At 29.0% G+C, this 25,087-nt stretch overlaps 3 protein-coding genes and 1 pseudogene across 4 annotated transcripts in view; 3 read left to right on the plus strand and 1 right to left on the minus strand.

Annotated features, from left to right (window-relative positions):
- The window catches only part of LOC149877743 (uncharacterized), a 392,865-nt gene that overhangs the window by 7,671 nt on the left and 360,107 nt on the right, over window positions 1-25,087 (minus strand). The window lies entirely within an intron of this gene.
- Window positions 641-10,250, plus strand: LOC149877745 (uncharacterized). Of its 2 annotated transcripts, XM_090073949.1 has the most exons (4): window positions 641-684; window positions 4,108-4,291; window positions 9,868-9,947; window positions 10,033-10,250. In XM_090073949.1, exons 1-4 carry the CDS (start codon window positions 652-654, stop codon window positions 10,201-10,203), a joined length of 468 nt encoding a protein of 155 aa, XP_089930075.1. In that variant the 5' UTR covers window positions 641-651; the 3' UTR covers window positions 10,204-10,250. The 2 variants fall into 2 exon arrangements, with proteins under 2 accessions (XP_089930075.1, XP_089930074.1); XM_090073948.1 differs by lacking the exons at window positions 9,868-9,947; window positions 10,033-10,250 and adding an exon at window positions 6,921-8,350.
- LOC149877746 (uncharacterized) lies at window positions 11,069-20,629 on the plus strand. Its single transcript, XM_090073602.1, has 3 exons — window positions 11,069-11,122; window positions 13,167-13,353; window positions 19,299-20,629. Exons 2-3 carry the CDS (start codon window positions 13,188-13,190, stop codon window positions 20,627-20,629), a joined length of 1,497 nt encoding a protein of 498 aa, XP_089929728.1. The 5' UTR covers window positions 11,069-11,122; window positions 13,167-13,187.
- LOC149877747 (uncharacterized) lies at window positions 23,090-24,036 on the plus strand (annotated as a pseudogene).

Here is a 25,087-nt window from a genome sequence, read left to right on the forward strand (position 1 = left end):
TTAATGTATTTACATTATAATAACTTAATTTAAAATTTTTTTATGCAAATTTTATTTAACTTTTTTTTTATTTTTATATAAACATAAATTTTACTAATATAAGTTAATAATTTTATAACGCTATTACATTTTAATATTGTTCTTTTGAAAAAATATTTTTTGTCCTAACTTCCATGAGCGGCAGTGTATATGTAACCGAAAAGAGATATCTATGTTTTAATCTCGTTTATACATCTAATATGCGTCTACAATTGGAAAAATATAGAATCACTGAAATTAGACCTTTTTTCGATGAATAATATACGTCTAAAATATACGCATCTACGAAAGATGCAAGTTAGAGTAGTTTTAGATGATCTATAGACGTCTTTTGCCTGGTGGGACATGCTTGGTCTTTGTTTCACGATAAAGTAAATTCACAAGCTGGTTAATCTTTAACTAATACACTTTTGTATGCACATGCAATATTTACAACAATGTTAAGACTTTAATTCGAAAAAATAACAGCTTTACTAGTGATAATAGATTTCTAAGAATTTTTAACACTTTCATGTCGTCCAATCGAATTTGCTTTATATATGCAATTCCGAGAATTATCTAGAAGGAAATATTTCCCATCTTTTCTTAAGATTTTCAAATAAAACGAAGCGAATGAAGAGGAAAGAGGTCAAAAAGAAAGGTCAAGTGAGTAAACGTTTGTTTGAACTTCAAACTTGCAAAATTCTAATAATAATAATAACAACAAAAGTAAAAATAATAATAAAAACCATAGAAATGATGTTCCTATTATCAATAATAATAATAATAATAATAATAATAATAATAATAATAATAATAATAATAATAATAATAATAATAATAATAATGATAATAATAATAATAATAATAATAATAATAATAATAATAATAATAATAATAATAATAATAATAATAATAATAATAATAATAGTAATAATAATAATGATAATAATAATAATAATAATAATAATAATAATAATGATAATAATAATAATAATAGTAATAATAATAATGATAATAATAATAATAATAATAATAATAATAATGATAATAATAATAATAATAATAATAATAATAATAATAATAATAATAATAATAATAATAATAATAATAATAATAATAATAATAATAATAATAATAATAATAATAATAATAATAATAATGATAATAATAATAATAATAGTAATAATAATAATGATAATAATAATAATAATAATAATAATAATAATGATAATAATAATAATAATAATAATAATAATAATAATAATAATAATAATAATAATAATAATAATAATAATAATAATAATAATAATAACAATAATAATAATAATAATAATAATAATAATAATAATAATAATAATAATAATAATAATAATAATAATAATAATAATAATAATAATATTAATAATAATAATAATAATAATAATGATAATAATAATAATAATAATAATAATAATAATGATAATAATAATAATAATAATAATAATAATAATAATAATAATAATAATAATAATAATAATAATAATAATAATAATAATAATAATAATAACAATAATAATAATAATAATAATAATAATAATAATAATAATAATAATAATAATAATAATAATAATAATAATAATAATAATAATAATAATAATAATAATAATAATAATAATAATAATAATAATAATAATAATAATAATTATTATTATTATTATTATTATTATTATTATTATTATCATTATTATAATAATTATAATAATATAATAATAATAATAATAATAACAATATAAATAACAATAGTAATACAAATAATAATAACAATAACAAAAATGTTAACAAAAAAATTAACAATTAAAAATTTTGATAATAATGATAAAAGTAATAATAACAATTATAACAGTAACAACAACAACAGTAAACATAAATAATATTAATACTAAAACTATTAATATTATCAATGAAAATAATGATAATAATAATAATAATTAACAGTAACAATTATAACAATAATAACAATAGTAATAAAAATGATAATTATAATGATAAAAAAAAAGATAAATGTAATCATGATAATAATAATGACAACAACAAGAACAATTACAGTAATAGTACATAGTTATCAAAATCTAGTTAACCAAAGCATGAAAAATGCTGCTAATAATCTCAAGAAGTGAAACATCTATAGGCATTGTATGTGGGTTTGATGTGTTAAGCCAAATATATGATTACGCTTCAAACATTGGAGTTGCTGTTTCATTTGAAAATGGCAAATGTATTGATTTTGAATAATAAAATTGACAAAAACATGCATGTGTTTTAACATATTCTTTGTCTAAAACTAGAACAAAAATATTTTCATAAGTTTTTCACAACTTTTGGAGTGTTTTGTGATTGATATAATTGTTATATGTTGTTAATGAGCATTCTTAAAATGTCCACTACTGTTGTTCAACTACTTTTTATTCAATAATTCAGTAACCACTGTTAATAAGGGCTTCACCTTTCGTTGATTAAAAGACATGATAACATCATGAAAACAACAACAGCTAAGACTGTGATTTCAAAGAAAAAACCTTGAAGACAATTTGAACTTTATAACAGAAATGATAAAACTTGTTTTCTCATAGACAACACTGTAAAAATACTGATATAAAATATTTTTTTATGTTTAAACACTTTTATTATGTAACTTTGAAAAATGTTTGTTTAAATAGTACAAATATAAATATAAATGGAAAATTTACAAAATATAAGAATAGATAATGATATTAATTAGATAATTGCCGATACATTAGTCTATTTCAAATCACCAACAAAGAATTCATCAATTTTATTAACATCTTCCATAAGTTCCTCTAAAGGAGAATCATTACTGGTATGGTTATTTAACAATTTACATATTTTTGAATACCATAAAACTTTTCCGAGTGTCAGAATTACCCAAAACCACTTTTTTCTTTTGACTTTTTTGCATCCAAATAGAACTGACCGGCGCACCTGATTCATTCATAGAATGAAAAAAGTCATACTGTAAGTGATCTACTCTTGATTGATTTCTAGCATCATAGGTTCGATGTTTTTTTACTTATTTAAAATTTCTTCTTAAAATGTTTGTGTACCATTTATCATGTTTCCTGTTGCACTACAGATTGCAAATTTCTAGTCCCAGACAAACTGCATTGACAAGTTTCCAGTAATGTAGGTGAGAACCTTTTCATCTATCACACTTAGTACAAAATCGACCCCATTAAGTATGAACTTGCTGTCAAAAGTTCAACTTTGATTGATATTAATTCGCTCCTTTCTTTCTCTACATCATATTTTTTAGCAAGAATTATCTCCTTTCTCTCTTTAATGAACTAAAGGATCAATGGCTTAAAGAACCAATTTTTCATCAACAACTTTATTATCAATGGTACAGCATTTTTCTTTTTTAGTTAGATCACAAAATGGTTTTAAAGGTTGCCAACGTTTCGTTTATGATGATGAGGATGAAACAATGTTCTGATCTTGTTTGATGAACTTTTCAATTCCTAAGTCTCCATCACTGACAAACCATGATTCTAACGTCTTGTTTTGCAACTAAATTCTGAGTATTTTGATTTGTATTTGCAGTAAATTTTATAACATTTGTTTTGCATGTGTAATTGTTTTTCTCATTTTCACAAACGAATTTGTGTCACTAAGTAAAAGTTGCGTCAAAAAAAAAAAAAAATAATAATAAGAAATAATTGAATTGTTACAAAAGCTGCAGAGTTTTTGAAAGCAAATACAACTAATTGTGTTGTATTTGCTTTCAAATAAGTTTCATACCTTATAAATATTAATACTAAATGTCATTTTATTCTTCACCTTTTTGATAAAATAACTTTGGATGTCAGTTTCTGTATATCAAAATGAAGTTGCACGATATTTATTACAAGCAAAAAGCAAATAAATTGTTTGAAAAAATTTAAACTAGCATTAATGTTTCTCATCCCATTTAAAACCAAGTAGCATTTAACTAGTTTCTTATAAAAAGTTTAACTATTCGAAGATTAAAAAACTATTACAATTCGTTCATTACATAACACGCAAACCATGAATGAGCTATTTCTTTCATAGGATCAAAAAATGAGTTTGTTACAAACTGGTCAAAAACAGAGTAGTGATATAGTTCTTAAACATTCCAATATAAAGAATAACTTTATTGAGTCCCTCACCAACATTTACAAGAAAGAGTTTTTAAGCGACTTAACGCTGCGTATTATTGAGGACACAGCAGACGAAACAGATAAACATAATGAAGGTAAATCTTGTAGTTACTATTTTTAGTTTTTTTACTTTTTACATCAATAAAGTTAAACATTCAAATATTAATTTAACATATTATAACTACTAACTTAAAAACCTAGTTGAGTAGAGGTGGTAAGTATGTCGGTATTTTGAATTAAGCAATTAACGATTAATTTTAGCTAAATTAATCGATTAATTTTCGATTAATTCTTAAAAATGAGTTTTTATGAGTTACAAAAAGTATATTGCTACTCATTAAGGTTTTATTTCTCTTTTTTTCGTCAGATATAATCTTAAAAAACATAATTTATTATTAGTATCATAATTTAAACTAATTTCAGAATTCCATCCTGTTTTAATATAAGAATAAGCTTAAGCTCTTTTCCTAAATCAGCTTTACAAATGTTTTGAAAAATATCATTTTTAGGTGGTGATTTTTTAAACATCTTGACTGTTTTACGAACCTTTGATATAAGAATACCATAGTCCTAATTAAACTGGGTTCCCTCATCAACAAAACTATTATTTTCTTCAATCCAGCATTCTTCATTGTCACTATCATAATCAGGATCAGATTCAGCTTTTCATTTTCATCATCCTTATTATTGATTAGTTCTTCTTGAGTTGTTTCCATTGCTGAACTTTTTTTCTTATAAAGAATATCACATACTGCAAGATGAATCCCATGGCAATGGCAAAGTTGGTGAATAATCTCCATTTCTCATCCCATTTTCTTCATAATTGAAGCACCATCAGTGATACATCCGAAGATATCAATGATCAAATTCAATCCGAATTCTTTCGACCAGGCTATTTGTACTACCGCACTAAAAATACTGTACAATCTCTCTAATTCGAATTTTATGGGAAAAATAAAAGATAGAATTAGAAAGATTTTCGAATTACAGAATGTTGACTCTTCTTAAGCGCATTTCACGGTGACTTTACATTTAATCGAATTACGGAGGTTTTGGAATTATGGAGATTCGAATTTTAGAGATTTTACTGCATATTATTTGTTTACATTTCACAGCGGTACAAGATAAAAGTTTTTGTCAAAAAACGCCAAATTTTTTTGATTTTTAAAACGATTTTAAAAATTAAAACGCTTAAAACGATTTTTAAAATTATTCGATTAATAGTTTGGAAATTAATCGATTAACGATAAAGTTTTTTTAATCGATTAATCGTTAATCGGTAACCACCGCTATAGTTGAGCAGTTAGCAATTAGCAGATGATTGTCAATAATTTTTGCTTAAAATTCAATTCTACTGAAATGAAATTATAATTGAAGGCAGTACTCAAATCACCTTTGTGACAAAATCAAACCAAACAGCCATTGCTACTTTTCCGATTAAGCTGCGTGTTCAGTCAAAATATAGTTTAACATTTTGACTTAACACGCAGCTTAATCGGAAAAGTAGCAATGGCTGTTTGGTTTGATTTTCTACATAAACTCGCTTTCTTAGCAAACCAAAAAACAATAACACCAACTTTCGTTGAACAAAAAGAAGTTAAGTCCAGTGTTTTGTGTAAAAAAATATAACATTTGCAAACCCCATTACTTTGCTCAATTTTGTGAGCTCGTTTTATTTTCTAAACTTAAAACAATGGTCGACAGAAAAAACATTAACATTGATGAAAATAAACCTAAAGCATAAAAAAAAAAGGCTAAAACCATCAAAATGAATGGAAATGAAATCAAATTGGCTAAATATAATGAAAATATAATAGTATATGTAAATATAAATAGAAAAGTGCCATGTGATCCAGACAATGGAGGTAATTGTAAAGCAGAAGCGAAAAAAAAAAAAAAAAGAATTGTTCTCCCCCACGCAGCGGGAGAACAAATAAAAGACAGATCTCTCATTGAGGAGACAGATCCCTTTTTAATTTCACCCTTCCCTGACCACAAACATCCCTAAGTCAGTGAACCATCCTGTAGGAGCAAGCCCTGTTGATGTTATCTAAAAACAACATGATGGATGATAGGACTCTTGTTGTTAATGTTCTTGACTCAAAAAAAGCATTTTGCCTCCTCTTAAAACCCATATCTGAAACTTATAAATTCAGGGAAGAATGACATCTGTTTGACAAACTGTTCATATTTAATGCAAACATTTAAATAGGAGAAAAATCTGTTTATCATCTAACCATCATATTATCTATACCAACTTTCTATCCGCAAACACTGGAAAGTTTAAGACATAGGGGAACATATAAATTTTGTAAATACTTCAGCTGAAGCCAAATAGTATGGTTACATAAGGGAAAATAACACAGCTTCTGAGAATAGCAGTGATACTGAAGCTGTTGAATAGTTGTTGTTTTTTTAAATTTGTATTCAAAATTTAAAAAAAAGTAATAGTTTTCATATTTAACATTTTTTTATATATATATGTAATCAAATAAAAAATTAACAAAAAGAAAATAAAAAAAAATAAAATGAAAGAACCTCATTCTGCAACAGAAAAACCAATTAACTGCTACACACCCAATAATTATATATATATATATATATATATATATATATATATATATATATATATATATATATATATATATATATATATATATATATATATATATATTTTATATATGACACATACATATATATGAAACACACTTCAATTTCAATTAGATAACAACATTGAGAGACGATGCAATGACGAAGTTTGTTTTCCAGTTCACAAGTTGGTATTGTGCCTAAACAGTAAATTCTTTGAAAAACTTCTTCATGACACTTCTATGAAAGAAAAAAATGAAAAAGAAATCACTTTGAGAGTAAACCCTGGTGATAGTAAATATGTGGAGTTGCTCATTCATTCCTTTTACGACTTTGATTTGCTAAACAATATTGGTCTTTTTAAACTACTTAAAGTTTTAGAATATGGTGATCGATATATGTGTGATGCGCTTCTTAAACAAGGATCCTTAATGATTAATCATGAAAGCGTTGAAACAGTTGATGAATGCAATTCAGTTTTGGATCGTTTAAATTTCTACGAAAGTTCTCTTAGTCATGTTCTAAAAGAAGATTTTTTCGACAATTGCTGCAGCCAATTCCTCACCAGAACATTTACCCCGCTAGAATTTGTTGCATTTGGTGAATTACAAAACAAGCTTCACTTCTCAAGCCTGCTAATGCTATTGAAGTCTAATGCTGGTTTTGCTTTTCATGAAAATAGTGTGATGACGTTTGTACTGAATTGGCTAGAAGCCGATGAAAGTAGACAAACAGAACAAAACATCGAAGCTCTGCTGGCTGAATGTCGATATGAACACATGGAAGTACAGTTTCTAAAAACTGTCTTATCTCATACTAATCCTATCTTATGCAAGTGGTCTGGTTTCTTAAGCTGGTTTATCGAGGCAATTACATATCCTTCTTCTACAATACTTTTTAATCAATCTTGCAAGAGATTGAACAGATCTTTAAAAACTGAAAATAAAATCCAATCAGATCCTTTTAGTAAAATATCGACAACACCATGTTTTTCACCTGGACTTTTTGCTCAAAATATTGTCTTAAAGAATACCGCTATCAAAACTGATGTTCTTTGCTATGAAGGTAATGTAAAAACAGAGTTTCATAAGTATGATTTAAAAATGGAGTTTAACGAAGCGAAGAAAAAATGGACATCTGATAGGTGGATAATGTACAAAGGTTATATCTTACAGCCTGCAATTTTCTTTGGCAAGAATAAAAATAATGTCATGCTGGAAATGTATCTTGGTAAAGAAGATCAGGAGAGGGAGCTAAAAAACTTTACCCTTGAAATTACCTTCCAGTTTGGACATTTGGCCGAAAACCAGAAAAATCCTGCTTCCGTTTCGCACCGTAAAATGGTATTCTTGGAATCTAACAGGGCTGAAATTTCAATTGATGACAAATTAAAAGAACTCTGCTATTCTTGTTATGAATGCTTTCTTAATTTTAATTATTAACTAACAACAATATTAGATGTTGAAAATGAGTTACTTATAATTAAATTATTATATATCATAACTATTATTTTAAAAAAATTTGGTTTGTTGATTTTTATTGAACATCTAATTTACAAAGCTCAAAGTTTGTATGTGTATGTGGGTTTGTTCTTTATACAAATCCAAGTTTTTGATCCAATCTTCACTAAAATTTTGCACATAGGTCTAGTTTTTGCCAGAAAATGTTTTAGGCCAGGTTTGGACCAACTCGGGCTCCATATTTAGGGTGCTTATGAAACCAAGTTCCAGGCCCCTCCAACCTTTCCTTGTCCCTGGCGAGGAGGCGAAGTGAAGTGCAGCACCTCTGTGGGGATTGATCAAGTTTGCCGAAATTTTGCACCTAAGGGTAACTTCAATCACTGAATTAATTGGTGACACCCTTCCCTGACCATAAACATCCCTAAGTCAGTGAACCATCCTGTAGGACCAAATATCTTTAAAAAGAAAGGAAATGTTTAAACAAACAGATAAAATGTCCCATTTTAGTATATAAAATTAAAGATTTTTGAACTTTCTTAAAAGTTAAAAGTTTTTTAAATTTCCCATCAAAACCGTTGAATTTCTCATCGAAACACTCAATCCATGTATGGGCTTGTTCAAGGTTGACATGATGCCTACTGATAATCACTAACTCATAATTAGAACTGACAAAGTGCCTGTTGACAAGTACCCTGGCCGCTTTAATGCACAAACAGTAAATGAGGCTGCCATTGTAATTGCTGCTTCAAATCAATAAATATTCGGTAAAAATATTGAGAGAGCTCAAGGGATAGTAACAGATGGTATTAGCTTCTTCCTATTCAGGTATTTACTGAAATCCGACTCAATCTCATTACGAATATTTACTTGGACTTGTTATTGAAGTTAGGTTATATACCGATGTTGATACCGATGTATAAACAACATCAGATTATTTATAGATTTCAAACTCGTTTTTAAGCCTATCTTTGCATTAGCCTTTAATATACCCCGCTGCTAAAATGCGTAAAAACTTATTTAAAAATTGAATGTTACTTATAGCCAATTAATTTAACGTGTTTATTTAAAACCGTTTGAGCGACGACTTTTTAAAGGGGCTGAAATAGGCTGCATGTAGTCACTGCGTTACGTCTCCTTCTTTATGTGGTTCATAATGTATTCAATAGCTTTTATGCATGGAAATCATAAGTGAATTAGTGTGACCATTTGTTTTGCATAATTTCCCAAAAGATTTTCTAAATATAGTCTTTGTCATTAAAGCGGATTCTGGGAACCGATTAAATACTTATGGTATAGCCTTTCAATACTTCTACGTTGGTTGTAACTACACTGTAAAACGAATCGGTTTTTCATTGGTTTTTTGAAAAACTCATTCGTTTTTTAAAAAACCAAAACCTGTTTTTTGGTTTTTTAAAAATACAATCGGCTTTATGCGCAAGTATTAAATGTGTCGCGGTTTTTCAAAAAACCAATTGTTGCATTCGCCGTGAGCTTTTTTTAAAGTTTTTCAATTAGTTCAAGATGATGGAACTCCTATTTTTCTGTGCATATCTTATCTGCTAAATCACTCTGAAAGATGGTATATTATATGGTAAGTTGGTATTAAGATGGTATATTTTTAGGCATCTCGAAGAATTTAAGGGCTACTATGGTTGTTCATCTGTTCTCAGAGGAGAGAAGTCTTTTATATGTCTTTGACGCGGTAAGGGTCTTGTCATAAGTATGACTAGTGAAAATATTTTGTTCATTATAATTTAATTACAACTTGATGTTTTACTTTGATTTAGGATCCGGCTTGTCTCACTCCTATTCTCCGGATTAGAGGCCCAGTTCTAAGACCAATATCAATAGATCTTTTTGTTGATAAAATACTTGTTGCGAAAGACATCCCAGATTTTTCTTGTGGCGTCAGTATGGTTATGGCAGCAATTTCTTTTATTCGATATTGCTTATCCTAAGCCGTTGGAACAAACACTAAATTTTATCGAACACCATGTTATTTCTAATAAAGTTAAACTTTGAAAAACTGCTAAACAAATTTCAAAGTAATTGTAAAAATTGATTGTACATGTATTGTACAAAATTGACAACTGTAATTGCAAAAATTGTAATGATCTTTTTCCAGAATATTTTCAGCATTTAGATTTTGTTTTTCTTAACATTCAACATTCTTTATAAATGGGATATATGTTAACCGGTAGTTGGGTTTATTAAAAAGCAAATATTGGTTTGTTGAAATTCCGACTAAACAAAAAAAATATTGGTTTTTCAAAAAACCGATTTGAGTTTTTTGAAAAACGAAATATTTCGGATTTTTGAAAAACCGGTTTATTACGGTTTTTTAAAAAACCGAAAAAGGTTTCAATCTGGCTTCAGTCTGAAAAACCGATTTTGGTTTTTTGACGCATCTTTTTATTTTACCGTGTATTTACCAGAAAATGTAATTAACGAATTGTAAATAATTGTACAAGACTCTTGTTGCCTTTTTTACGTGCTAAGCAGATGATTTTAAAAATTTGTAAACTTAAACTAAAACCATCTTTCATTTCACTACAAATGCAATATTTACAATTGGTTTTATTAATTAAAGAGTTAAAAGCGAAAAAAATAAGGAATTCATTAATAATAATCGATTTCTAAGAATCATCTCCTCGAATAGATATTCGCATTATTTATTTAGATCATAAATTCACTTAATATTCACATATAGTAAGATTTTGTCATGGAATTAAATTTTAACTTTTTCATATCAGCCAATCAATTTTGCTATATAAATTATATAAATTCCTAGAATTATTTAAAACAAAATGTTTTCCATCTTCTTTCAGGATTCTTAAATAAAACGAAGCGAAAGAGGAGGAAAGAGAAGAGGGAAAAGTGAGTAAACTTTTTTCTGATTTTCAAACTTGTGAAAATCCTTTTTATAATTATTTTATGATTTCATTGCGCTAAAAAATTATTATACCATTTTTGCCTAATTCTTATGTTTTTGGGTGCTCTCTTAATCCGAAGATTAAAATAAAAAATCCACTAACTTATCATAAAAGGCGTTAGCATTAATAACAGCAAAAATTATCAAACTAGTAATAAAAAAAACGTAAAATAATATTAATAATAACAATATTAGTAATAATGATTAAAAAAATAACAATAATAATAGTAATAGTGAGAAAAATAATAATAGTAACAATAGTAATAAGAACAATAACGATAATAAGAACAACAACATAAGTAATAACAATAAAAATAAAAAATATAGAATAATAGTAATAATAACAACAACAATAAAATTACAAATGATAACCATAATAAAAACAATAATAATGAGAGAAACAATAAAAAAAAAAAAAATACAGATGAATGTTGTAAAAATAATAGTAACAAAAAAAAATAAGAAAAATGAAAATAATAATAAAAAGAATAATATAAAAAAGTTAACTATTTAAAAGTCATATAACCAAAAACAATTACAAAAACTATAAAAATCAAAATATTAAATTAAAAAAAAAATTTTAGTAATAAAGAAAAATGATAATAATCATGATAATAGTAATAAAATAAACAATGATAATAAAAATAATAACAAAAAAATTAATAAGAATAAAAATTAATAAAACAACAAAAAGATTAAAAATATAAACAAAGAAAAAAAATGACAAAAATAATAACATTAATAGTAACAAATAATAATGACATTATTAAGAAAAATTAAAAATTAGCATAAATGATGAAAATATTAAAAAGTTATATTAAGAAAAATAATAAAAATAACAATAACAATAATAACAATAATAATTAAAGTAATAAAAAATAATGCGAATAATAAAAACAATAGTAAAAAATTACATTAATAATAATAATGAAAATAACATCAACAACAACACCAACAACAACAATAGCAAAAATAATAACAAAACAATAAAAATAATAACACAAAAGAATAACTAATATGAATAATAATAACAATAATAATAATAATAATAATAATAATAATAATAATAATAATAATAATAATAATAATAATAATAATAATAATAATAATAATAATAATAATAATAATAATAATAATAATAATAATGATAATAATAATAATAATAATAATAATAATAATAATGATAATAATAATAATAATAATAATAATAACAATAATAATAATAATAATAATAATAATAATAAAAATAATAATAATAATAATAATAATAATAATAATAATAATAATAATAATAATAATAATAATAATACTAATAATAATAATAACAATAATAATAATAATAATAATAATAGTAATAATAATAATAATAATAAGAATGATAATAATAATAATAATAATAATAATAATAATGATAATAATAATAATAATAATAATAAAAATAATAATAATAATAATAATAATAATAATAATAATAATAATAATAATAATAATAATAATAATAATAATAATAATAATAATAATAAGAATAATAATAATAAGAATAATAATAATAATGATAAAATAAATAATAATAATAATAATAACAAAAATCAATGAAATAACAAAAAGAATAATACTAATAAAAAAAAAATAGCAACACAATTTCACAAACGTACTTGAAACTTTTTTGGAAACATTCACTATTTAAAAGTTGCCTCAAAAAAAAAGTTACGTCAAAAATATTGAATTATTATAAAAGCTGAAGAAATTTTGAAAGCAAATGCAACTAATAGTGCTAAACAAATAGTATGCAAGTCTCATACCTAAACAAATATTAATACTAGAAGTTCCTCTATCTTTCATTTTACTATTCATTCTGAATATATAATTTTGAATAATATGGGATAAGTTTCTGAATATGAAAATGAAGTATCATGGCTTTTGTTAGAAGCGAATGCAACTAAAATATTTAGAAATATTTTAAAATGATGTTAGTGTTTTTTGTTTTAGTTAAAACCAAGAAGTAAATAAATGGAGTGTGGTACCAAAACAGTTCGTAAAAATAATGGAATGAGGAGAGAGTTTATTAAGTCCCTAAGCAACATTTACAAGAACAATTTTTTAAGCGACATAACGCTGCGTATTATCGAGGGCACAGCAGACGAAACGGATAAACTTAATGAAAGTGAATTTAATGGTAACCATTTCTAGTTTTTCTACTTTTTCTCTCATTAAAGTAAAACATACAAATATCAATTTAACATTATCAAACTAATAGATTAAAAACCTAGTTGAGCAGTTAAAAAGAGATGGCCATTAAAGGTTGTTTGAAACTCAGTTCCCACTTTAGAAAATGGAGATCTAAACAAAGACCTTAAAAGCTAAAATTACTTAAGCCTCCATTTTGTCAATATCAAACCAAACGGTCTTTGCAACTTTTCTTTACGTTAAGCTGTATGTGCTGTAAGATTATCGAAGCTTAATTATGTACCTAAGTCCCTTTTCTAATCAAACAATTAAATAGAAATAACAGTTTGCGAGCAAAAGGTAATTTTGCCCTGTGCTTCGGTACTATAAGTTCCTAACTTAACTAATCCAATGCCTTTGTTCAATATGGTCACCTAGTTTTATTTTCTTAACCTAAAACAATGACAGACGGAGATGAGGTGCTTTTATTTTTGATTCAGTAATACCAATACAATACAATAATATCACAAACTTAATATTTATAGTAAAATAGAAAGTTCCTAGAAAGATACAGAACATTCTGGAACGTTATTATATATCTAGAGGGTTCTATGGAAGATTCTTGAATGTTCTGTTGTATCTAGAAAGTTCTAGAATGGACCGTAACATCTCCTCGCCAGCTTGGTTTTACGGAGAGCAAGTGTTTTGATTATTCTTTGATAGGCATCTACTAGATCGTCTTGTTTTGACTTGTTTTTTATCTTGACCAGTCGGCTCACACGACAACAAATCGGGCTGTACTATTATTGACTCCTCCACCTCCCCGGAGTTGTAGCGATGCCTGAGTTGTTCAATATGACGATGCCAGACTAGACCATCAGGCTCTGTCTTCACTATGACAGATCGAGGACCGCATACTTCAGTGACAATAGCCGTAATCCATTTTGAGTTGTAATCATTACTTGAGCTAAAATATCTGGCATAAACCAAGTCTCCCACTGAATACTTTACAACTTTGGAAGAGTCCATAGATTGCTTTGATTGTTGTAAATGAACAGGGGATGGCAAAAGCAGATCGATTTGCGCCCGAATTTGTCTGCCATTGAGTAATTCGCTAGGGGACGATCCATTTGCTAAAGGAGTTCGGCGGTAGACCATGAGAAATTCCTGAAGAGCATTCTTAGGAGGTAGGTTTGATTTCTTCATGGCTTTTTTGAAAGTTTGAACTAGTCGTTCGGCAGCACCATTTGTGGCGGGGTGATATGGAGCACCTTTGAGCAGGACAATACCTCGACTATTACACCATTCTAGAAATTCCTGAGAAGTGAATGAGGAATAGTTATCGGTAACTAGAGCATGTGGATAACCGAAGTGTGCAAAATCTTCTTCCAGTAAATCAATGGTAGATTTGGCACTAATAGAAGACGTAGGATGAATACATGGATATTTAGATAGAGCATCAATCATGATAAGCCAATTAGTACCCATGAAATTGATTGCATGATCAAGATGTAGACGACTCCAAGGGCGTTCTGGTAGCATCCATGGATGGACTGCTGGTTTTGATGGAAGGTTCTGATTTTCCGCACAGGTAGTACACTGGTGTGCTAGATTAGTGATAGCTGAATCAATGCCTGGCCAATATACGGCAGATCGTGCGAGTTGTTTCATTCGTTGAATGCCGAAATGACCTAGGTGCAGTATCTTCAAGACTTGATCTTGAAGAGTTTTGGGGACGACAACACGTGGACCATAGAACAAGCATTTGCCTGAAACTGAGAGAGCTTCGGAAAGTTTTTGGAATTCCCGTATCTCGTCATTATTGTCGGATTCGACCCAACCATCTCGAACATTGCGAATAACTGCAGCGATGACAGGATCTTTGCTCGACTCGCGGACCAAGATATTCGGATCATGCATATTGATTTGACGACTAACGGTTTTCACCGCACAAATCATTAAATTTTCTTCACTACTTTCCTCCCCATCGAAAATGCGATCATGGTCAACCGGTAATCGACTGAGCGCGTCAGCGTTGCCGTGTTCAGCTGTCTTACGAAACTCGATTTCATAATTGTATTGGCTAAGAATTAAAGCCCATCGAGCCAGTCTATTTGCTGCCATAGCTGGAGTAGCCTTTGTTGGACCAAATAGAGCCAGTAGTGGTTTGTGATCAGTGACGATGGTAAAACGACGACCAAAAAAAAATTGATGAAACTTTTTTAGGCCAAAAATTATTGCCAATGCTTCTTTGTGAATTTGACTGTAGCGACGTTGACAATCAGTCAAAATCTTCGATACATTTGCAATTGGACGTTCAGAGCCATCTGCTAATCGATGAAACAATATGGCACCAATACCAACTTCTGAAGCGTCTGTTGCCATTCCTAACGGTTTCGAAGGATCGAAGTGAGTAAGAACTGAATCAGATGATAACAACTGTTTCACAGCTTCAAAAGCTGACTGTTGTTCGGATGTCCACTGCCATGGCACATCTTTCTTAATTAGACGATAGAGCGGGTCTAATGTCATAGACAAATTTGGAGGAAGAAATTTGCCGTAAAACTGTACTTGACCAAGAAAAGATCGCAGCGTATTAACGTCCTTAGGAACTGGCATAGCCAAAACAGCATCAACTTTGTTACCTTTAGCAACACCTTCCGAAGATATTATATGACCAAGATATTCGATCGAAGGACTAGCGAAAATACATTTTTCTAGACGACAGCGTAGTCCGTTTTTGCTTAGTCGTTGTAGAAGACCACGCAAGTTGGAAATGTGATCGGCTGCGTTGTTGCCACTGACGAGAATATCATCGAGATAGACAGCTACACCAGGTAGATCACTTGTTAATTTATCCATTGTCTCTTGAAAGTACCCCGGTGCTGAAGTGATTCCAAATGGAAGACGTAGCTGAAGAAGTACACCAGTATGTGTACTGAGAGCCAGTCGTCTCTGAGAAATTGGACCCAAACGAATTTGATTATAAGCGTCAGCCAGGTCAATTTTTGTGTATCCATAACCGCCACGCAGTTTACGCAACAGGTCTTCTGGCAACGGCATTGGGTAGCGATGAGGTTCTAGCTGAGTATTAATGGAGACTGAATAGTCGCCACAAATTCGAATCTTTCGTTTTGTTTGTCCCGGAAGCGCGGTCTTTTGAATAGGAACCACAGGTGTACCTTCGTCGTTGAATTGAGTACGTTTCCAAACACCATGTTTGATACCAGCTTCGTAAGCGTCAACCAGATCTTCTTGAATAGCGAAAGGTACAGGTCTTGGACGGCAGAAGATAGGCTTGTAGTCAGGCTTGAATTTTATTTCAAGTTCAAAGTCTTTCAAACAACCCAATTCTGGTTTAAACAGGTCTGGAAACTCAGAACATAGAATTCTGCACCTTTGTTGGAGATCTGTGTCAGGTTTGAGATGCTCAAAGACCTTAGCAACAGTACTCTTGGATGATTTCTTAATCTTTTCATCAACTGAAAGATCAAGTAGTCGAATACCCGATCGGCCAATAAGATTTAGTCCAGGAACAGAAGTTACGTGGAACCAGATCTTGCAACAGGTTGTTGGAGCTTTAACTGATAATTCAACTTTCCCTAGTATCGGAAGTTGATGCTTGCTTGCTGACTCGAATTGTAAATCCGACGATTGAAGATGTGGTTTACCCAAACTTTGCCATAAAGTATGGGTGATGAAATTGGCGGGAGCTCCAGTATCGAGTTCGAATCTTATCGAATGCCCATTGATTTGGAGATTTTGTGTAATTTCATCATCAACATTGATTTGGTTGACTTGGCGAAGTGCTTTAGTCTGTCCATAAATGAATATAGGCTTGACCGTCTTTCGGGATTCAGCTTTTTTCTTGAAACAAACTGCTTCAATGTGACCATTTTTACCACAAAAATTACATTCGGCGTCCTTGAAACGGCAATTTTTGCGTTCATGGGTCGATTTGCCACAACTTCTACAAGCGGTTGACTCAGTCTGAGATTTGTTTTGTCGAGGAGCTGAGGATTTGGATTCCGATTTATGTTGCCCCAACTTATTGATTGGGAGAGACATCGGAGACTTTGAGGGACCAACGGCAGTTTCCTTGGCTACCTTGGCGGCCTCCTCGGTTTCGGTTGCTATTTCTACCGCCTTGGCGAAAGTTAGATCTTCATTTTTGCACTTGAAAAGAGCTTTGAGCACTGCTTCATTTTTAATAGAGCAGATAAAATGTGTTCGAAGAGCTTCATCCAGTGGATTTGTGATGTTAGCAAAGTCGCATGTTGCAGCCAATTGTCGAATTCGAGCAACCAGTTGTGGAATAGATTCACCTTGATTTCGACCAATGCTTGACCAAAATTTGAATCTTTCACGAACATGGAATTTGGTTGGATTGTATTGTTCTTTCATGAATTGAGCAATTTGATCATACGAAAGATGGTTGACTGTCAAAGGAGTCTCTTGTTGGCTTGCAAGATTGCACAACTGTTTGTAGATGACTGGAGTTTGACAACTGAGAAAATAAGCAGCTTTGTTATTTCTTGTTATACCCCGAGCTTTAGCGAATGTTTCGAATCTTTCCTGATAGTCGACCCATAATTCAGCTGTTGAATCAAAAGCAGCAAAATCTTGAGTGACCTTTGATTCATTGGCTTCAAGCAGTTTGACAATGGCGTCTTGTTGCTCTTTGATTTGTCGCTGTTGTTCGGCTAGTTGTCGTTGACTAGCTTCTTGCAGCTTCTGCATTTCTGCCAATATCGCTACCAGAGTAGCACCGTGTTTTTCTTCCATGAGTAGTTTTTAGAAAATAGAGAGATCTTCGTCGCCAAAAATCTGTTATGTTTCTTAACAGATCCAAAGAAAATTTCGATTTCAGTAAAGCTTTTATTTTTGATTCAGTAATACCAATACAATACAATAATATCACAAACTTAATATTTATAGTAAAATAGAAAGTTCCTAGAAAGATACAGAACATTCTGGAACGTTATTATATATCTAGAGGGTTCTATGGAAGATTCTCGAATGTTCTGTTGTATCTAGAAAGTTCTAGAATGGACCGTAACAAATATTTACTTTAATCAAAACCATTTCATAGTTATCCTAATCATTAAGATTGTTAATATCAGGACTTTATATTACGTTAAATCCTTTTTTGACAATGACAATCCATGAAAATGACAGTCTGTCAACTGTCAATTTCAAGGACAAAGCTAAATGCAATATGATCAAGAATTTGGAGGCATAAAAAAGTAGAGGCAAAAAAAAAGACAGTGGGTCTCTCATTAATGGTACAAAGTCTAATATGCATCGCTCGTTTATATAGAATAAACTCTGATCTACAGGAGAAATGCAAAATACTGGTTTTATCATTTCAATTTAAATTTGAGTTCAATATCAAATTGGACTTCTTTTCTCTCTAACATTTAGATGTGAGAGATTTTATTATTAACATTTTATTATTAACATTTCTGTGAGAGATTTACAGCTGATACAAAGGCTGCTGAAATAGCAAACAATATTTTAATCTACGACCTAAAAACGCAACATGAACTTTTCTGTAAAAACTGCTAGAGCTAATGACATTAAGAAACATAAAAACTGTGTGAATACTTCAGTTGAAGCCACGTTTTATGATAACATCAGGGAGAAAAAGAGGAAGGCACAGCTTCTGAGAACAACAGTTACATTCAAATTGTTGAGTAGTTGTTGTTTTATTCAGAGTTTAAAAAAAGATTACTATAAAAATCAGTGTTTTGCTTTACTTTTATTGTTTTCTGATACTAAATTGTAATAAAAAATACTAAAGAACAAAAAATCAATAAAATAAAATTAAAAAAAATATGCTAGAACGTCATATTGTCATAAAAAAGTCAACGAACTGCTACACACTGAATATATATATATATATATGTATATATATATACATATACTTATATAACTTTTTAAATTTTCATTTAGGTAACAAGTTTTATAGCTGCAATAAGCAAGTTTCATTTCCAGTTCACAAGTTGGTATTGTGCTTAAACAGTAAATTCTTTGCAAAACTATTGAACGAGAAAAATGAAAATGAAATTATTTTAAATGTTAATCCCGGTGAAAGCGAATATGTGGAGTTGCTTATTCATTCCTTTTACGACTTTGGTTCACTAAACAATATTGGTTTATCTAAACTACTTAAAGTTTTAGAAATTGGTGATCGATATATGTGTGATACACTTCTTAAACAAGGATCTGCAATGGTTGAATATGTAAGCGTTGCAACAATCGAAGAATGCAATTCAGTGTTAGATCGCTTAACTTTCTTTAAAAGTTCTCTCGGATATGTTCTATCAAAAAACTTATTTGTTAGTTGTTGCAGCCAATACCTTACCAAGTTATTTACCCCACTAGAATGCGTTGCATTTGATGAATTACCAAACAAGCTTCACTTCTCAAGCTTGTTAATGCTACTGAAGTCTAACGATGGGTTTGCTTATCATGAAAATAGTGTGATGACGTTTGTATTGAACTGGTTAGAAGCCGATGAAAGTAGACAAACAGAACAAAATATCGAAGCACTACTTGCTGAATGTCGGTATGAACATATGGATGTACCGTTTCTAACAACTGGCCTGTCTCATACTAATCCTATCTTGGGCAAGTGGTCTGGTTTTTTAAACTGGTATGTTAAGGCAATTGCATATCCTTTTTCTTCAAAGCGTAATAATCAATTATGCAGGAGATTGAACAGATCACTAAAAACTAAAACAAAATTACAGCCTGATATTCATAAAAGCATTTGGAAATGTTTAAAAACTATTAACCCTTTTAGAAGTAAGGAGGAATCATTGAAAGGGTTTCCAGAAACTGGAACTAAGATATCGTTTGATTTTATCACAGATGCAAGAGGGCCTCTGATTACGAGTGTTAAAGGTCATGAGAAACCAGTGTATCATCAGCACAATCTAACAATCGAGTTAAACAAAGATAAGAAGAACTGGATATCTAATAAGTGGATAATGTACAAAGGTTATATCTTACAACCTGCAATAACCTTATGCAAGAATGAAAATAAAGTCATACTGGAAGTGTATCTTGGTAAAGAAGATCAGGAGATGGAACTAAAAGACTTTTACCTTGAAATTTTAATCTGGATTGGATTTTTGCCCAAAAACCAGAAAAAAGTTCTTTTATTAACTAGGCAGTGTAAAATGGAATTCTTGGAATGTAATAGAGCTGAAACTTTAGTTGATAATATATCACAAAAACTCTGTGAAGAGACTTGTTATATGTGCTATCTTTTTCTTTAATTAACAACTGGTAAGAGTGTTGAAATGACTTATTATCACATTATCACCAAAAATTTTCATAAAAAGATTTGGTTTGTCAATATTTTTTGAACATATTACATAAATTGATTTTATTATGCAAAGTTTACAGATAACTTTAAATGTTAAGTAAACGTTTGTGAGTGCGTTAAAGTTAAAAAACTTTAAAGAAATATCAGGTGCATGAATTCTTTTGCAAACGTAAGCAATTTTGTATAAATAATTTTTTTTATTTGTAAAATAAGATTTGCTGATTATTTTTCAATCAATTGTAATGTTTAACAAATTTTTTGTGCAATATTTCTGTTATAATCTTATTGTAAAATCTCGAGGATTGAAAATTGATCCTTTGGAGAGACTGTGTATTTAAACTGGTACAAAAAACAAGAGTGTCTAAGCTGCTCCACCAACAGAATATGTAATAAAAAAGAGGTCTGTGAAGAGCACTCACCAATAAACTAACCATTAACAATAATAACAATAATTAGGCTTCAAATGGCACATTTAACAAAACCCACTCAATAATTAAATAATAAATGTCACTTTTTTTCATGCTCCTTTACAATAGTTTAATTATTACTGTCACTTCTAACACTTACTATAAAACATGAATTAAACCTAAATGTAATTTAATCACATTAAATTTAATTGCAAATTAAGTAAAATGTAACTTGATGCAATAAAATTAAAATCAAATAAAACTAAAAGAGGGTTAAATGGCAAATTGTTGTAAATGAACAAGGAAGCCAATCTAATGTTGCTTTAACAAAATTAGTTTGTCCAAAAATCACCATGCATCAGCTTTAATCGTTCTCAAAATAATTGACATAAGCCATGCGTATTTCCTTGAGTTATTCTTCTGTTCGTTCCTTGAAGCACTTCTACCAAAAAAAAGCCTCTGTGGAAAATACACATTTAAGAAGTAACCATCGTTTTGATCAAAAGTGTCAGTCATTCCTATCAAAACAAGAAACTAAACATTACTTACACAACCATCTGTGTAAAAGCATATTAAACAAGTGTATGAAACAGTTCATAAAGAAAGTTTTAATTTGTTCTTGTACGACTTCCTGTGCCGCTGCGCAAAACGTTAAAACTTGTCCTTCTGTTGGTTTTATAACCTGTTAGGATACTTGTTTTAGCAGGACATCCATTTGTTACAACCAACGGATGTCCACCAGTTGATAAAGAAAGTGTTCCCCTATTTTAAATTCAATCAGAATTCATTTTTTAACATTTCTAAAGCATATTGCCCTAATGCTCCTTGAATCCCAACAGCATCAGCAAAGGACATTTTCTTCAAGAACAGCAACCATTTTATATCGTCGAAAATGAAATGTTATTAGCCCAAAAATAAGCTAAGGGGCGTCTTTTAAAAAACCAAAGAAAGATGCTTTTTTATTCGATCAATATGTTGAAGAGCCGAAAATATCCAAAATGAATAACCCAAATAATCAATGTACAGGTTTTTTTAGACAATCTATTAACGCTCTTCATTTCTTCAAATTTGTATGAATAGTCCCTGTTGATCTTTATTACGATCAACAAACAGCAAGCACCCTGGCAGTATTGTGTCTGCAATTATTTGTATAATGCCATATGAAATGACTTAGTATGGACACTTTACAAGAACAAACTAAATAAGCGTCTATATATAAGCAGTGGATATCATTTCACATATTCTTTATTTCTTTGTTGACCTAATCTTAACTGCTGCATGCTTAAGAATAAGCGTGCTAAAGTTTACTAAATTTACGATTGAGCACAGTCTATTTATTAAAAGATAGTAAACATGAAAAAAAGAACTCAACTGAAAAAAATCAAACAAAGTTTAGTACATCGCGCTAGTTTATATAATGAGTGAATAACGGAATTTTTTTAGCTTGAATAATATTTGTTATGATTTACAAGAAAAATTTAGGTTGTAAACCACAGAATTGTTTATAACTTTTAAATCTCCAGTAAAGATAAGCTAGATATCCACTTAATGCAATTTCTATACCGCCGCGAAACGGTTAATATCAAGTGTTGTCCTTTTGTGACATTTACAACCAACGGGTTCCAAAGATACTTATTTTAGCAGAATATCCAACAGTTATAACAAACGGGTTTCCTCCAGTTGATAAAGAAAACGTTGCCCTATTTAGAAGTTTAATTTCAGAGGAAAATAAACTAATAGTCAATATAAGCTTTATAAATAACCACCATTGACAAGTTTTATCTTCCGCGCATGCGTTGTTCCAATTTTGGATAAAAGCGCTTTTTAAATTATAACCAAACTGTTTACAGCCCATGCATAAATGTTTTTAAAATTTGAGTGAAAGTTGATAATCATTACCTTAATAGGTATGCTTTTTTTAAATTGTATTTTTTAATTTAAAAAAACTGTGATTTCATGTAAAAAGACTGTGGACTAAAAGCAGATAGGCATTTTTTAAGGACATGAAAAAAGTGCATGCGATGGAATAGGTGGTACAGTGAAAAGAGTTATTTATAACTATCCCTTCAAAATTGGAAATCAAACTTTGATGCTGAGAGACGTGTTTTTAGTTTCTAAAGAAAAATTTAAAAACATCTGGTATGTAGCCTTTGATTGTCAAAATATATCTACATTGGGGTTATGGGTTTTTTTCAAACAATGATTTCTTGTAATGGACTTTTACTCAAAAAGAATAAAAGTGAGTTATTATTATGAATTATGTTTAGTTATAAAAAGTCAATTCCAATTTAAAAGTTATAATATTGTGTGTTTTGCTATAAATTTTTTTTTTAAAGAAAATTGTAAATTTTATAGAAATTTGTAAGGTTTATAGAAAAAGATGTTAAAACAAGACCTTACTAAATTCATATTTGGAAAAAGAGTTACGATTCATGTTAAACTTTTTCAGATTTCTATTCATTTCTGAAACCGTTACTATTACACATTTAGTACTTGGTAAACAATTTGAGAATTTTCCTGCTATCAAAAGAACTTGTTCATATCATTATTTCTCACCTTAATCATAGTGTTTATAAGCTCATGTAACATCAATGAGCAGTATATTTACCATTTTTCACATACTGGAAGATACTTCCATTAATACAAAAAAAACAACTAATGAACACTGTTATCATTATTGATGATTGGGCATTACTGAATTATTTTGGTGAATTCTTTCCTGGAAAGAAAACTGATCTTAAAGGTGACACGGTTTGTGATAGCTGTTTACAAAAATCTGGCAATTATTTTACTTATCCAATAACAATATTTTTGCATTGGTATACAGTTAGTGGCATTACTGCCAAATTTCATGAGCCTGAGCTCAAGAGGGTTTTACTCTTATCTTATGAAACAATTTTTTGTTTTGTTATCAGTTATCATCTACATTATTACGTATTATCCTTGTTAAGGGAATATACAAAAATTTTGAAAAAAAAAGGTAATTTTGTTTTTGACATAAACAGCAATGCTGCGCTAGAATAGGCTTTTACAGCAACTATATAAAATTTTGTAAAACACTGATTTCCAATAACATTATACAACCCTGATAATTCAAAATTGGTTATCAAAAAATGCTTCCATTTTTGTTGTGAACATGACAAGTTAATGTTTACATTTTGATATAGTTAGGTCTAATGGTATTGTTTGCTGTTAGTATTAGATCGATACAAAGTGTTAGAAAAATTTACGAGCTATCCCAAAATGGCTGAAAATGGGACTTTTTAGTGGAGTAGACTTTATAGTTTTAGATATATTTGATTTCTAAAATGTAACAAACTGCATATATTTTGCCTATTTGTTGTAGACAATAGCAGCTAATAAGAAAGCTAACATGTAAGGACTTGTAGATGAACAGAAAAATACTACGGTTAACTTCATTTTGCCATTTTTTAGCATTTTTCCAAAGTTGAGGAGATTATAGTATTTTTTTAATATGATACATGTTAACAAAAATTACTATTTTTAAGACAGAAATATCCAGAAAACAGTTCTAGAAAAAATAAGTCACTTGTTGAAAGTTATAAAAAAGTTACAAGGCTTTAAAGTTATCTGTTTTTACCATTCAACCTATTTACATAATGTAGATGATGTGTAAAAACCAACAAAATCAGAAATGGTGCCCCACAGGCCATAGATTGAAATATAATGATCAGACCAATATTAGAAGATATTGCTCTTATACTTTAATGCTTTTTATGTTTCTGATATAGTTTTGTTTCAAGCTGCTAAAATTTAATATAGTTAGAGTCCAAGATTATTTCCAATAATTCAAGAATACTTTTTTATGGTAAAATGTTGCTTTTGTTATTTAACTTTTTTTTTTCATGAATTAAAATTTATAACTTTAATCAACTAAAATCTTTATTTTTTACTAATAGTGTTCAAAGATTAACATTTATTTCTTGTTAGAAGTTGCTCTGTTGACTTTTCCCATTGTCACGTATCTTCCTATTCTTATA

This window comes from Hydra viridissima, unplaced genomic scaffold (assembly GCF_058129835.1).
Source record: "Hydra viridissima isolate aposymbiotic clone 2 unplaced genomic scaffold, HvirCarnegie_v1 scaffold_16, whole genome shotgun sequence".
Classification (NCBI taxonomy): domain Eukaryota; kingdom Metazoa; phylum Cnidaria; class Hydrozoa; order Anthoathecata; family Hydridae; genus Hydra; species Hydra viridissima.